The 16,365-nt window shown below is 42.8% G+C and overlaps 1 protein-coding gene across 4 annotated transcripts in view; it reads right to left on the bottom strand.

The window, feature by feature from the left end:
• The window catches only part of PSMC3 (proteasome 26S subunit, ATPase 3), a 35,585-nt gene extending 19,369 nt beyond the window's left edge, over window positions 1-16,216 (bottom strand). For all 4 annotated transcript variants that reach the window (XR_008444699.1, XM_054025529.1, XM_054025531.1 and 1 more), the window contains exons 1-11: window positions 16,110-16,216; window positions 15,810-15,890; window positions 6,200-6,325; window positions 3,618-3,722; window positions 3,461-3,523; window positions 2,693-2,830; window positions 2,131-2,274; window positions 1,337-1,485; window positions 738-834; window positions 399-544; window positions 119-200 (exon numbers count right to left, since the gene is read on the bottom strand). Coding sequence is in view for 3 of the 4 variants with exons in the window: in XM_054025529.1 (XP_053881504.1) it covers window positions 119-200; window positions 399-544; window positions 738-834; window positions 1,337-1,485; window positions 2,131-2,274; window positions 2,693-2,830; window positions 3,461-3,523; window positions 3,618-3,722; window positions 6,200-6,325; window positions 15,810-15,890; window positions 16,110-16,136 (1,158 nt within the window). In the remaining variant the exon portion in view is untranslated. The remainder of the gene's footprint in view (window positions 1-118; window positions 201-398; window positions 545-737; window positions 835-1,336; window positions 1,486-2,130; window positions 2,275-2,692; window positions 2,831-3,460; window positions 3,524-3,617; window positions 3,723-6,199; window positions 6,326-15,809; window positions 15,891-16,109) is intronic.
• Between the last annotated feature and the right edge of the window lie 149 nt (window positions 16,217-16,365).

The raw sequence follows: 16,365 nt of genomic DNA on the forward strand, positions 1-16,365 counted from the left end.
ACCACATCAACCTGTCATAAATTACTCCATCCCACCCCAAGCTTTCCTCTTTCCACCTTCTTAGCATCTGCTGTGAGAAGGTGAGGGGGCAGGAAATAGGCTGGTAAGCGATACTCACCGCTTCCACACAGACAGCCTTACACTGTGCTCCATTGAAGTCATCTGTGCAGCGAGCCAGCTCCTCATAATTCACATCAGGGCTGAGAGAGAGAACAAAAAACAAACCCATAAAACCCCACACTGCCATTGAACAGCAAGGTGTGGAGTGTCCTTAAAGAACCCAGCATCAATCTCTACACAGGGGAGGGAGCACCTCCAGCCCCAGGCTCAAGGAACAAAGATTTATGGTACTCCTTCCATAATGTCCCTCAATGAGCTGGGCTTCTCCTCTTTCGTACCTGACATTCATCTTGCGTGAATGGATCTGCATAATCCTAGCTCTGGCCTCTTCATTGGGCATCGGGAACTCAATTTTGCGATCTAGGCGTCCAGACCGGAGCAGAGCAGGGTCCAGGATATCCACACGGTTGGTTGCAGCTATCACCTACAGAGGAGCAAGAATATCAGCCTGAGGCTCCTGGGGGACAGACACTCTGTTCTGGGCTCCCCTGCCTAGCAGGATCCACCAGCTCCCTTGTGCCATGAGATCACCTTCCTCATGAAGGGCTTGAAACCCCCCCATAGAGCCCACTGTGGCTTAACAACAACAGAGCTGCCTCTTGCAGGGAGAGAGTTACCTTGACTTGTGTGTTGGGTTGGAATCCATCAAGTTGGTTCAGAAGCTCCAGCATGGTCCTCTGCACTTCCCGGTCTCCAGCCTTCTCGCTGTCAAATCTGGAGAAGGAATACAGGAAACTGAGTCAACTCTGCTCATGCCTGAAACTCCCCCAGGTGCCCTCATCCCACTTATACAGCCCCAACACCAGCCTCCCTCCCCCTCTTTCATGTTTTGATCTTCCAAAATGTACATGGGCATCATTTGGGTCTCACTGGGCCCAAACCATTTGCATTCAAGCCAGAAAGGGTTAATATTGTCTATGCCAGCGTGATAAGTGTTAATAGCATTAGTAGGTGCCTGCAATCCTGATTTTTACTGGTAATAAATAGGATCCTTATCCTTGTGGCTCTCGCTGCCCAGCCCCAATAGCTCTGCAACAGACTGAGCTGACAGGAAGGATCAAATTATTCATACAGGAAACAAATATGCTTTTGAAATGATCCCACCCACTAGATTGGGTTTACTGCACACAGATAGAGACGCACCCTAAAACTCCCCACCTACCCCACAATCCTGGGAGTTCACTCCAGTTCTTACAGCAGGGCCTGCAGATCTCACCTCTTGGTGCCAATGGCATCCAGCTCATCAATGAAGATGATAGAAGGAGCTTTCTCCTTGGCCAGCGCAAAGGCGTCTCGCACTAGCTTGGCGCCATCTCCAATGAACATCTGCACCAACTGTGGGCCAGCCAGCTTCAGGAATGTTGCCTGGAGGGTAGAGAACAAGTCAGTTACACAGCTCCTTCACCCACATTGCACCAACTCTCTGCTCTCTTCACAGCACAGGTTGGAGCCTATCATGCCTTACCCTAGAGCTGGGATTCCCAAACGGTGGTACATGAGGCATTTCTGGGGGGTAAGTGGGAGAAATTGTGTAATGGTGGATTATTTTATTTATTGCATTTTCATAATAGGCTACTCAGACAAAGCTTTAAAACTCCGTGGGAATTTGTTAAATAAAATACAGTAGTTAATTTTCTTCAAGATGTACCAATGAGAACACAGATACACAGAGATGCTGACATCCAGACTCCTCATCTCCAATCACCGTATAGTGCGGGTTCAGTTGCCCAGCAACTGTCCAGTCTAACTGAGCTTATAACTTGCTCAGGGTTTTTTTCTGGTGGTATAATGTCACACTATATCTGTACATAAGAGTGAAATATGGACAGATGGCTAAAGACAGGTAATGTTAAGAACACCACACAAAGTATCAGTGATGAGAAGGGTAGGGGTACACGGTCAGCTGGTAGATCTGGAAGGGTAGGCAATAAGAAGAGTTTGGGAACCTCTGCCCTAGGAGAATTCTGTTACTCCCTAGTGGGGCAGGTCTGTGCACGCAGTCCCTCTTACCTTTGTCTGGGCAGCACATGCTCTAGCTAAGAGGGTCTTCCCTGTTCCAGGTGGCCCATACATGAGCACTCCTTTGGGGGGCTGGATACCCAGGTTTTCAAACTTCTCCTTATGATTCATTGGCAGGACAATGGCCTCCACTAGCTGCAAGGACAGAAAAACATTAAGAAAAGAAAACTTTTTCCATCAGAAACTCTGATGCTAATCCAGTCCTTAAGCTAAAATCCCTAACCTCCCACCCCGTGGATCCAGACTGCCTCAATTCCAAACTGAAATGCAGGGGGAAATCTACCTGTAGGGATCATGTTATTCACAGACTGGATTCTAAGTACTTCTATGACCCCATTACTCATAGTATCTAAGTGCTTCACAATCTTTAATGTATTTATCCTCACAACACTCCTATGAGGTAAGGAAGTGCTATTATCCTGACTATATATATGGGGATCAGAGACATGGAGAGACTAAGTGTCTTGCCCAAGGTCACACAGGAAGTCTGTGGAGGAGCAGGAAATGGGGATTCCCTGACTAATCACTAGACCACCCTTCCTCCGCTTGTCACCTCTTGGATCTGTTTATCCAGCCCCCCGATGTCACTGTACTGCTCTGTGGGCCTCTCATCCACCTCCATGGCTTTCACTCGTGAGTCATATTCAGTAGGTAGGGTCTCCAGGATCAAGTAAGAGTCTTTGTTCACACCCTGCAAACACAAAGGCAATAACTTAGACTGAAACATTTTTGATAAAGGCCCTTTCAGGCAACAAGGAAGATAGTTCACCTACAGATGATACACCGGGTCAGGATATTATAGAGGTAAATAGCTCATGCATTAGGACTCAGTAAAACAAAAAATAAAAAAAAATAAATAAAAAAAAGATGCAGTTCTGTGACATGACGGGTTCTTAATGTCTGGATGAATTAAAGACTAGTAAGGAGTCTAGGCTTTAACTTGACATGATAAAGGCAAGGGGTTTATCAAGGTATTCGGTACTTAAAAATGCACATAGGCACCTAGTGGGATTTACAAAAACAACTAAGCAGGCTATGTGCTTAAGTCCCATTGACTTAAATGGGAGTTAGGCATCCAACTCCATATTTAGGCACCTAAATGCCTTTGTAAATCTGGCCCAGTGTGCCTTGTCTACACTAGACTTTTCAAATGCATTAGTTAACACATGCTAATATCTCACCATTAAATCCTTGTCCAAACAAGGCCTTATAAAAAATCTGCTTAGATCATTTCCTCATGAGAATCTAAGCCAGCCAAATACCAGATTTCCTGGCTAACACCATGTGATCAATATTTGCCAGTTACATTGCAACCACTCACCACTAGGTCTCCAGGCTTTAGCTTCTCTGCATCAACTAACCCGATCACAGGCAGGAAATAGGTCTGTGGGGAAAGGAATCAATGTAAGCACAGCAACCAAACAGGGCTGGATCCCCTACCAGCACTCCCCACACCAACACAGGTTCATGGCTCTTACCTGGCGAGTGGAGGTTTTAATCACAGCACACTTGCCCTTCCTCTGGGAATCTAGATCAATATTTGCTCCATCCTCTTCCTGGTCATTGGGGTCAACATCCAGTAGCTGAAGACCAGAAGAAAAGATATCATTAGAAGCAGAATCAGGCCAGTCTAACCATCCCACCCCTGGATCACATCTCAAGGCTTCTGATATTGGGTTCCTAGCTCAAAATCACAAAAAGCAGGGGAAACTAAACATCCCACTATCTACCATCATCCACCAATGGTAGGATTATGCCTGTAGTTAAAACCCGAGAGAATTTAGAGCTTCCTGAGTAGTAGAGCTCCCTGTCATAGCAACAAGGCAACAGCACAGGGGAAGGCACTGCAAAATCCTGGGGAACAGGAGTGGTGGCTAGAGGGGGGGTTGTAACCCCCCCCCCCATTCCAGTATAACAAACCAATGCTATTATCACATAAATTGGTTGAAACAATATTAAAGAATTATGAAACACTGAGAAAGACAGATACAAACTAGCACAACTACTGGAAAAGAAAATTGTGCCTCACTAATCTATTAAAATTCTTTGAGCATGCCAAAAAATTACAGATAAAGGAAAACCAGATGATATAATTTATTTGGACTCTCAAAAGGCTTTGACAAAGTCACTCAAAACAGTCTACTAAGGAAACTAAGTAGTTGGGGTGCAGGTCAAAATACTGTTGTGAATGAGAAAATGGCTAAAGGGACAGAATTGTAGTTGGGCAGGAGGAGTCCAAAAATCACAAGACAAAAACATGGATTTAATCTGTCTTCGGGCATCTGACTCAGTTTTTGAACTGCGGGGGCTGAAATAATGGAGAAAACAGAAGAGCAGGAATAAATGATCAGATTCTTCAAAGCAAAAAGGTTAACAGGGAATCCATACAAGGACCAGTTTTATTTAATATTGATCTGGAAAAGTAGGTGAGCAGACAGGTGGCAAAATTCACAGATGAAATAAAATTATAGAAGACTGCAAGGAACTTCAGAGAATCTTAAGGCTAGGTCAATGACATTCCCCTTAGTGTTCATCTATTCACAAAAATTGTACCACTAACTATACAGATATAGTTAAAGTGATAACCTCCCTAAAGTGGATGCAGTTATACCAGTATAAAAATGCTTACATCATTATAGCTTATTTCCATAAGAGAAGGGGAATAAGGTACATCAGGGTATGACTAACTAGAAACATTATAGCAGCATAGTACAGCTACTACTCCTGAAGGCATTCTGTGCCAAAAATTTAAAAATTCAGCAAAATTTGTCAAATAAATGTGAAGCCTCCAGCATGGCATTGGGGAACATAGGCCACTGGCTTCACAGAGGTGAGAGCTCACTGTGCAGCTCCCACCCCCCAGACTCAGCAGTGAGGCTGCACATAATCCTGCCACAGTGCAAGGACTGGGCCTGCCACAGAAAACCCCCAGGGCCCTGCCCCTCTGTGCCAGTGCACCAGGTGTCGGCTGGCAGTCTCAGCAAGGCAGGATCCAAGTGTGGAGGGGCTTAGTGTGGGGAGGATCCAGGTGTGGGTTGAGAGGGTTCTGTCTGTGCGGGGCAATCTCGGTGCGGGCAGCTCAGTGGAGGATCTGGTTGGGGAGGGTGGAGGAAAGATCTGGATGCACAGGGGCTTGCTGGGGGGTTCTGGGTGTAACGGTAATGGAACTCTGCAGGGAGGTCCAGGTGAATGTGGTTGGGGCTAAGCAGGCTGGGGGGCTCCATGGGGGGTCCAGATCCTGGGGGGCTGAGGTTCCCCAGACCCACCCTCCTTCCCCTGTCCCGTGATTTACCTCTCTCCTGGCTGCCCTGGGCACCCAAAACATACTGCTGGGGAGGAGCACATGACCACTCTTATGACTTCCCTTTGCTTCCCTGTCAGAAAGTCATTTTTCTGTGGGGAAGCAAAGAAATCTGTGGGGGATATAAATTCTGTGCATGCGCAGTGGCGCATAATTCACCCAGGAGTAAGCTGCGCCGCTGCAGTGCTTCAGTGTAGACAATTGCTGCAACAGAAGGAATTCTTCTGTTGCTATAGTAAATCTACCTCCGAGAGGTGATAGGTAGTGTTGGCTGAAGAATTCTTCTGTTGACCTAGTGCTGTTTACACCATGGCTTAGGTTGGCTTAATGACATCTCTCAGGGGGTGAATTTTTCACACCCCTGAGGGATGTAGCTTGGTTAGCCTAACTTCGTAGTGTAGGCCAGCCCTCAGTATAATCACTTTTATACTGATGGAACTGCACCTACACTAGGATGTTGTACCACTAACTATTTCAGTTGAAAAATTACACCCCTAATCAAAATAGTTAAATCAGTACAACAAGTGTGTGTAGACCAGGCCTTACACATCAATATCTGCTAACTGTTTCCATTTTAAAGATTGGGAAACAAAAAGAGGAAGTCACTGGTCCCAACTTACATTGATTCACTACACACAGTTCTCTGCTCCAGCCACTGACCCCCCAAGCCAATTAGTGAAGGCACCTCTTAAAATTAAAAAGCTGTGCACCCAGTAGGGTATCACTCCTAACATTACTCCAAAAGGGCACAACACTCACCTCAATGACATTGGAAACAAGGTAAGGCAGGGTTTTGTTCACTTTGATCTTCTCACTGTTCTCTTTGATCTTATCTTTCATGGCCTGCAGCTCATGGGTAACTCTCAGCACCTCACTCTTCATTATCTGAAATCAACACAAGTTAGGATTAACTTTAGCAGAACAAAGAAATAAATACAGACATGCACCACACAATCAGAAGATCAGAATGAATCCTAGGAGACAGTTTGGAAGAAGGAGGGGAAAATGTTAGGGCAAAACAGATTAGGCTAAATGGTGTGACTTCAGGGATTGAGGTACACAGCCCTTCACCATTCTGATCTCAACTCATCAGTGCCCCCAAAATCATTTCCTCCTGATGCTGTCTGAAGAATTCTAAAACTACTCAGGAATTTGAAGGGAGGAGAACACTTTGTTTTGGAAGAACTGTTTTCAGATTTTATTCCCATCAATTGACACATTCAAGCCCCACACTTGTTCCTGCATTTAGGGATTGGAGAATTTGAAAATCACTTTTAAAACAGTTTCCGGATGCTGGACAGGTTAATGTTGATCAGCCTGGAATATCAGTCCCGCCTCTTGCACAAAACTCCTTGAAGGCAACTCAGAGAGATCTCAGTGAGTGCATAAAAATTGGAAAAAATGCTTAAAAATAAAGATTAATACAATTTTGGTGGATTGTATTGAACAAAATAATCAAATTCTGCCTTGGTATCTATAGTGCTGCCTTATCCTCTCACTTCCTGCCTCCAGAAGAAGAGGCTGGTATCCCTGGAAAACACCATGATATCGACTAATCTCTATGAGTCTACTTAGATCTGAATTAACAGATTTCTATCCAATGGCAAACTCATCCTTCCCTCAAATTCACCATCTTTAGATTGTAAACTTCTCAAGGCAAGGAACAGTTTCCTTTGACATTTCTCCAGTGCAGAGCACAACAGTGCTCTACATCAACGATAATTTTTAGGTCTGTCAAGCGATTAAAAAAATTAATTGTGATAAAATACCATTTATTTAAATATTTGTTGTTGTTTTCTACATTTTCAAATACATTGTATTCTATGTTGTAATTGAAATCAAAGTGTACAGTGCTCACTTTATATTTATTTTTGATTATAATACAAATACTGTAATGCAATCTCTTTATCATGAAAGTTGAACTTACAAATGTAGAATTACACCTCTATCCCAATATAACGCGACCCAATATAACACAAATTTGGATATAACGTGGTAAAGCAGTGCTCCGGGGCGGGGGGGGGGGGGGGGGCGACGGGGGCGACTGTGCGCTCCGGTGGATCAAAGCAAGTTCAATAAAACATGGTTTCACCTATAACACGGTAAGATTTTTTGGCTCCTGAGGACAGCGTTATATCGGGGTAGAGGTGTATGTACAAAAAACCTGAATCCAAAAATAAAACAATGTAAAATTTTAGAGCCTGCAAGTCCACTCAGTCCTACTTCTTGCTCACTCAAACAAGTTTGTTTACACTTGCAGGAAATAATGCTGCCCGCCTCTTGTTTACAATGTTACCTGAAAGTGAGAACAGGTGTTCTGATAGCACTGTTGTAGCCGGCGTCGTAAGATATTTATGTACCAGATGCACTAAAGATTCATGTGTCCCTTCATGCTTCAACCACCATTCCAGTGGACATGCGTCCATGCTGGTGACAGGTCCTGCTTGATAACCATCCAAAGCAGTGCGGCCCAATGCATGCTCATTTTCATTATCTGAGTTAGATGCCACCAGCAGAAGGTTGATTTTCTTTTTTGGTGGTTCGGGTTCTGTAGTTTCCGCATTGAGTGTTGCTCTTTTAAGACTTCTGAAAGCATGCACCACACCTCATCCCTCTCAGATTCTGGAAGGCACTTCAGAATCTTAAACCTTGGGTCGAGTGCTGTAGTGATCTTTAGAAATCTCACATTGGTACCTTCTTTGCGTTTTGTGAAAACGGCAGTAAAAGTGTCCTTAAAATGAACAACATGTGCTGGGTCATCATCCGAGACTGCTATAATATGAAATAGAAGGCAGAATGCAGGTAAAACAGAGCAGGGGACATACAATTCTCCCCCAAGGAGTTCAGTCACAAATGTAATGAACTTTTTTTTTAACGAGTGTTATCAGCAGGGAAGCATGTCCTCTGGAATGGCAGCTGAAGTATGAAGGGACATGCGAATGTTTAGCATATCTGGAACGTAAAGACCTGGCAATGTCAGCTACAAAAGTGCCATGCAAATGCCTGTTCTCACTTTCTGGTGACACTGTAAATAAGAAGAGGGCAGCGTTATCTCCTGTAAATGGAAACAAACTTGTTTGTCTTAGCGATTGGCTGAACAAGAAGTAGGACTGAGTGGACTTGTAGATCTGAAGTTTTACAGTGTTTTGTTTTTGAGTACAGTTATGTAACAAAAAACCCTCTACATTTGTAAATTGCACTTTCACAACAAAGATTGCACTACAGTACTTGTATGAGATGAATTGAAAAATACTATTTCTTTTGTTTATCATTTTTACAGTGCAAATATTTGTAATAAAAATATACAATTTGATTTCAATTACAACACAAAATATATGTGAAAATGTAGAAAAACATCAAAAATTCTTAAATAGAATACCAATTGAAGTTTATTAACAGTGTGATTAAAACTATGATTAATTTTTTTAATTGCGATTTTTTTGAGTTAATGGCGTGAGTCAACTGTGATTGACAGCCCTAATAATTTTCTAACACTGTATGATTATGCTACAGTGAATCTACAGAAATTTGCTTATGACATGATACAAGCATAGGTGCTAGAACCAGAGGTGCTGCCGCACCCCCTGGCTTGTAGTGGTTTCCATCATATACAGGGTTTAGTTTGGTTCAATGGCTCTCAGCACCCTCACTATACAAATTGTTCCAGCACCCCCGGATACAAGCATCTGGAGATGTGATTTAGAGAAATATTAAAAGAAATAGTAGGGTGGATAAAAATTGTTTTGTTATTTAAGTTATCGTAAGTTTTCTTTTTTAAAATAAACCTGTTTAAAAAATCTGATATAACACAAAATATGTTAAGACTGAAATTTATTATAATCTCTTCAAACATTTAAATAAAAATTAAATATGCTGACACCACGAGCCTCTATCAAAAACTTTGCGTTAAAGGCTGGTTTTCTATATATAGAAAAAAGCGACAAAGAGTCCTCGGCACCTTATAAGCTAACGGACTGTTAGTCTATAAGGTGCCACAGAACTCTTTGTCGCGTTTTACAATCTAGACTAACACGGCTACCCCTCTGATACTATATATAGAAAGAATCTAGGAATATAGGAAAAGCATCTAACTTTTGAGATCAAGCTTTACAAATATGGCACAGCAGGTCATGTACTATATTAAGATCTCCCTGTGGGAGACCCAGGGACTGTACTACTGAGTACAAGAAACTGGCAAAGTCGTCACAGGCATTGGAATCTGGCCTCTCAATCCAGGAAACACCACCATGTATCTTATCAGGATCATCACTTAACCCACCTGGATGGTCTCAGACTCCTATTTTATAGCTTCTTCCTACCTGAGCTCTGATTGCCTCAGTTCTCAAATTAGGAATATTTATGACTCCACTCACCACAGAAACTTGTCTTTCCATGAGCTGGAGAGTACTGACTGATCTACCCAGTAAATAATAGCCCTTGTTTCTGGATGGTTCTGGACACATCAAGTAACATTCTCCTTCAATATCTACTAGACAGATACAAACAGAAATCCATTAATTTCTCAACTGCCTCCATCTTCATGGTTAAATTTAAAAAAATACAGCAGTGTAAAAGGCATGTGAGTTATATGAGCAGAAGTCTTGGTTTGTTAGTATCAACCTATTAGTAAGCTTATTTTTGCATCATTCTTATGGCCTGCCCACTGTGTCCTACTATGCTAATAAAGAACAGATTATAATAATAAGTGTGTGTTTTGGGTGTACTGCTTATGATTTTCAAAATGTTTGTGTTCAAAATATAATTGGCATGTTAGTTTGTTGTGGGAATATTTATCAATTACATTTCACTGTTATTGCTGGATTTCTGAAATGATTTTTTATTGTTCAATATAATAAAATATCCTACCTGGAGATTTCCTATTTAAAAGTCATGTTTTACCAGGCATTTATGAGTTTTAACATTTAAAAATGTGGGTTTTTTCCCCAAGCTGTTTGGTATGTTGCTAGGAGACAAGGGTTTAAATGGATTTAAATTATCCTTATAATTTAATAATTATTTTCCCTATAAAACTGGGTCTATAACAACAATATTTTAAAAGTGGTACAAACAGATGCAACAGGAGGAATCTTTCATTTACAATCTCATTTTTTTAAAGCAGTACACTGAGTAATACTCAAGGATTAACAGTGACTAAAAAAACAAAACAAACAAACAAAAAAAAAACAAAAAACCCCACACACACCATTTTGTTTCAGGAGCCAGCTTAGATGTATGGTGTTATGAACAGCCAACATCTGCAATGTCTAATATTTCATATGCAACCAAACATATCTCAGACAGTAAATTACCAATATAATCATCCAGTAAAACCATGAATGAGTTCGCAATCAGAACCAGCAAATTCCAGCTGGACTCCATAGATTGCTCAGGTGACTTATGTAACAAGTGCTCCCTTTTGTCTTGTTCAGAACAAACATTTCACTGACATGGTTCAATCATTACAACCAAGCTACACTCCACTCAGCAGAGCAGACGTTGCTAGATAGTAGCTGGATATAGTGTATGAGAAGGAAATTGAACAGTGTACAAAAAGACATTGATGGAAAATTTGTTAATCTGAGTCCTGATGGGTGGAACAATGTGCACAATGATCCAGTAATATGTGCTTGTGTGACAACAGAAGATAGGGTTACTATTTTACAGAAACAACTGATACATCAGGAAATTCGCCCCCGCCCCCATACAACAGAATACATAAAAAATAGCAGTAAAAACTATAAAAAAAAACTGAACAAAAATTCAAGTGTCGAGTGCATAGCTTTGTCACACACAATCCTGCAAATGTAGCAAAGATGAGAAAAAACATAGAAGAAAATAATGCAGAGAACCTGAAACTTACAACATATGGATGAGGTATTCATTTGATTAATCTATTAGCCAAAGACTTAAGTACAACTCCAGGAATAAAGGAAAATAACGTTGAAATAGCAAAATACTTCTGTAACAATCACTTTGCTTCAGCATCACTGAAGACAGCAGGAGGATACAAACCAATTCTCCCCCAAAATGTACAATAGTATTCAGTGGTTAATTGTTTCAAGCTATTTATTAAGAACTGGCCTATTCTGATGACAATTTGTGAAGGAAATCATGATAGAGATGGAACTACCACAGCCAAAGTAGTCAACCTTAGACTAAAGAGAAATGTAGAAGATATGCTGAATATACTAAACCTATTTCCATAGTCATGGACAAAATTCAGAAAGATTGCTGCTGTATTGATAATGCTGTTGAAAATTTGAAAAAACTTCAAGACACTGAAGACAGAAATACCCTGCAACAAAGTTAAATTACAGGCAATAACGAAGAGGATTGATCAAGCACTTACTCCATCTCATTTTCTCACTAATATTCTCAAACCAAAGTACCAGGTTAGAGGTCTAACTGCTGAAGAAGATGCTGCTATGACATGTGCATCTAACAATCACCCATCAATCAGGCCAACCATAATAAATTGCAGGATGGGAGGTGAACCATTCAAGCATGCATGTTTGCTAATATTTTAAAGAAGGTCACACTACTGAACTGGTGGAAGTCTAAGCTAAGCATTAGCTAAGCACATGAAACACATGTTTTTGAAGTGCTAAACCAGCTTTTGACAGCAGTAACCTCTTCTGAAGGCACAGAAAGAATATTTTCTCCATTTGGACTAATTCATTTAAAACTGAGTAATCGATAAGAATTAAAAAACCAGGGAAAAAACTTGTCTTGCTCTTCCAGCCTCAGAATAAAAACAAGGAGGGAGGGGATGAGATCTGCTAGTAACTTGGGAGACTGTTGTCTCATATTCAAGAGACATAGGAGAGTAGGAACTTAAACTCCAATCACATTCTCTTAGTCATATTTGAAAATTTTCCCAGGCTGACCTGAAATAATCAGTTTAATTCACTGACTACATTTAATCCCTCTTGTTCCTAGTTGTAAATATGAAACACATTTTGATAAGAGCAATTTGTGTATCCAAAACATTTATTTTTATTAAAGAAAGCAACCTTAAATGTTATATGCTGTTTTGCATGTTTAATTAAATTCCAGTTACCATCCTGATGCAACATGACACAAATCATAAGCAAAAAGTTAGTATCTAGTAAATGAGCATCATTCGTCATTTTCTAAGATGCCAAAACTGTACAATTGATAAGAATCTGAAAATAAACATATATAGCTACAGTGTACCTTTCTAGTTAGCAAAAAGATGCAGTAAATCTAGCGTAAAGGCTCTGCTTAGTTGTAAATCAACATTTTAATGGTTATACCAACCAATGAGACTGCAACTTTATTTAGAAATTAACTGAAGTACAAATGGAAAAGTTTATTAAAATTGATTATTTTAATTGAGGCTTTCCACTTGGAAATTTAAACTGCCTTGATTTAAATCAATCCATCCTGAAAAATAGCATGCTGCACATTTAGTGTAAGAGAAAGTAAGGGCTCGATGGAGAGATTTCTGCCACCTTAACACTGGTGGCAATACTCTGATACACAGAGGACTATTTAGGCTCCTCTTTACTCTGTTCCACTATACAAGAACAAGAGATACCAGAATTAAAAGTGGCAAAGTTCAAATGGATAAGAGGAAATGCCGTCAAAATCAGAATTAATCTGCAGAACTTGAAGTATCAGGAGGCACTTAGGAGGCACACGGGAGCATGTTGTTTTATATGTTTCGAAAGATTAGACATTTATTTCAATGTTCCTAGCACTGCACAGTCACAACAGTTGTGCTAAAGGTACAAGGGCTCTTTGTCCACGTGTTTCAGTGCACACACTGATCAGCACTTGGGGTCTGGAACAAGTGCCCTCTCCCCCCGCCCATACAGTAGGGCACATCTAGGAGCACTAAGCAGGCTTTTATGACTTCTTCTGAAGCACAGGAAACAAAGGATAGGAATAAATGGTCAGTTTTCACAATGGAGAAAGGTAAATAGTGGGGTCCTCCCAGGATCCATACTGGGACCTGTGCTGTTCAACATATTCATAAATGACCTGGAAAAGGAGGTGAAAAGTGAGGTGGTAAAATTGGCAGACAATACAAAATTACTCAGGATAGTTAAGTCCAAAGCCAACTTTGAAGAGTTACAAAGGGATCTCACTAAATTGGATGACAAAAACGATAGATAAAATTCAATGTTGATAAGAAATAAATAATCCCAACTATACATACAAAGTGATGGGGTCTAAATTAGTTTTTACCACCCAAGAAAGAGATCTCTGAGTCATTATGGATAGTTTCTTGAAAACATCTAGACAATTTGCAGGGAAAGTCAAAAAAGCTAACAGTGATAGGAACCATTACGAAGGGGATAGATAATTAAACAGTAAATATTATTTAGAATATGTTGCAGAGAAGGGTAACAAAAATGATTATGGGGATGGACAGCTTCCATATAAGGAGAGATTAAATGCCTGGGACTGTTCACCTTAGAGAAGAGACTACTAAGGGGAGGGGGGCAATATGATAAAGATTTATAAATTCATCAGTGCTATGGAGAAAGTGAATAGGGAATTGTTATTTATTTACCCCTTCATATAGCACAAGAACTAAGGGTCACCCAATGACATTAATAGGCAGCAGGTTTAAACCAAACAAAAGGAAGTACTTCTTCACAAAATGCAGAGTCAGCCTGTGGAACTCATTGCCATGGGATGTTGTGAAAAAAAGAATTAGATAAATTCACAATGGCTATTAGCCAAAATGGCCAGAGATGTAACATGCTCCAGGGTGTCCCTAAACCTCCCACTGCCAAAAGCTTGGACTGAACCTCAGGGACTGGACCACTTGAAATTACCTTGTTCTGTTCACCTCCTTAGAAATCCCTGGTACTGGCCACTGTCAGAGATAGGATACTGGTCTAGATAGACTGTGGGTTTGACTCAGTATGGCCATTCTTATGTTCTAATTCAAGCTGCTACTGCAAATGATAATACTGAACTAGAACAGTGATCCCCAAACTGCCAATGGGGCAGAGGCTAAGAGTGGAGCTGAGGCCAGCAGCTGGGACCCCAAATCAGCAGGCATGGTGCCAACAGCTGAGGCCAAGAGCTGGGTGGTGCTTCTTCCTTGCCCCCAAACATTCCCACCCACAGTTTGGGGATCTTTGAACTAGAAGAACTACAGCCTTTTCAAACCCCTTGAACTATTACAAACTCCGGAACAATGTCTCCACTTCTTATCTCCCTCAGCACTCAAGACTTTTTACTCCTTACTTGGCTGTTCTCAACTAACTATATCCTATGTAGTACACTCATCTCTGCACCTAGAATCTGCTCAAAGTCCTTTTGAAAATGTACTTCTTCCAAAATGGTCTACAAGCCCAGGCCTTCCTCCCAAGTGTCAGCAAAATACTGAAATATAATATTTTAAAATTTGAAACAACATTAATGGCATTGGCAACCCACCTGCTAATTCCCCTGCCACAGTTCCTCACTTGCTAACTATCCATTTATATCTTATAATTTCCAGGGACTTTGTAAAGTACCAGGTGCAGAGACCAACAATTTGCTTCTAATAAATATAATTCCCACGTCATCATTTCATTATAAATCAACATAAATTCAGTCCTGGCTCTAGGTCTCCCAAAACATCTTCCTTTATCCCTGTCTTTACACTGCAGACTCCTTTTGAATCTTGTGTACAACAGAAAGCAGCACAGTACAGTACATCAGCAGCACTTAACAGAAATAAAAGGAGCAGTGCAGGCAGCAGTAGGACATGGGAAGTGGTGTATGGGGCAACGGGGGCATACTCCATGGCCTCCTATGGGGACACACTAGGGAAGTAGTGGGTGTACCTATGGGGGAAGGTAGAGATGTAGGGGTGTTCTCGAGAGCAGTGGGGGATGGGGCGCTACCTCCCAGGGGTGGCACCAGCCTCTTCCTGGTGTGTGTAGGGGGAGGCGGCTGAAATGGACCAGACAGAAAATTAGGGGGGCTGGGTCCCCCTTCCCATGCAGCCCTGCCCCTCTCCGTGGTTCCGCCCCCTGGCCAGGTCGGAGGCTAAAATCCGGAGCCGGACATGCCAAAGCAGGGCACTAGCTGCTCACAGCCCTTAAGAGCTACCTGGTCGGGGGACCCGGCTCCAGGCTGGCAGAGCCCTCCGGGAGCAGTGACCGCAGGGGGCTGGGCCCAGGAGCCCCGGGACCTTCCACCGGCCCTGGGCGGCGCGTCCCAGTCTACGGGGACACGGGCAGGGGCTGCTCTGGCCCCCGGCTGGACTTCTCTGCTACTGCTAGAACTAGGTGCCTGGCCAGCAGCCCCCGCTCTCGCTGCTCTGCCTTCAGAGCTGGGCGGGGGAGAGCGACAGCGGCTATGCGGGGAGCTACAGCCCCCACCCCCGCTGCCACCTCACCTTGATCTCGCTGTCGAGCAGGCGGGTTCGCTGCACAATCTCCTCTGTGGACATTTTCAGCACCTCCTCGCCAACGCCGTCCTGCGGGGACACAGAATCACCGTCACCGGCCGCCAGGGCCCTTCACGCCCCGGCCTCGCCAGCCGAACTCATGGGGACGGGACACGGCGCTACCTCGACTCGACTAGCCGGGGGCGGCTCCCTGAGGGGAGGGGTAGGGACCAGGGTCCCAGGGCTGGTGCCCCCGAGTTCGGAGTCCCGCCCGCTCCCCAACCTCCCACCCGGTGCCCGGCCCCTCACCTCAGCCTCATCCCAGACTGACGCCATCTTGTCCTAGACGAGTGGCCGTGGAGGTAAACAAGGCTCTAGTCGGGGACAGCAGATTCCGTCCACCCGCCCCGCCCCCACACTCAGCCACTTCACTCTCCCCTGCCCGCCCTCAGTCGAATCTGTTGTGCGGAAAAAGAAAACAAAAAAAACCCCGCGGCCTCCGACTAGTCACGTGACATCACCCAAATCTGCTGAGTGATGTCCTCACCGCCATCTTAGTGCGGGG

This window comes from Malaclemys terrapin, chromosome 4, assembly GCF_027887155.1.
Source record: "Malaclemys terrapin pileata isolate rMalTer1 chromosome 4, rMalTer1.hap1, whole genome shotgun sequence".
Classification (NCBI taxonomy): Eukaryota; Metazoa; Chordata; order Testudines; family Emydidae; genus Malaclemys; species Malaclemys terrapin.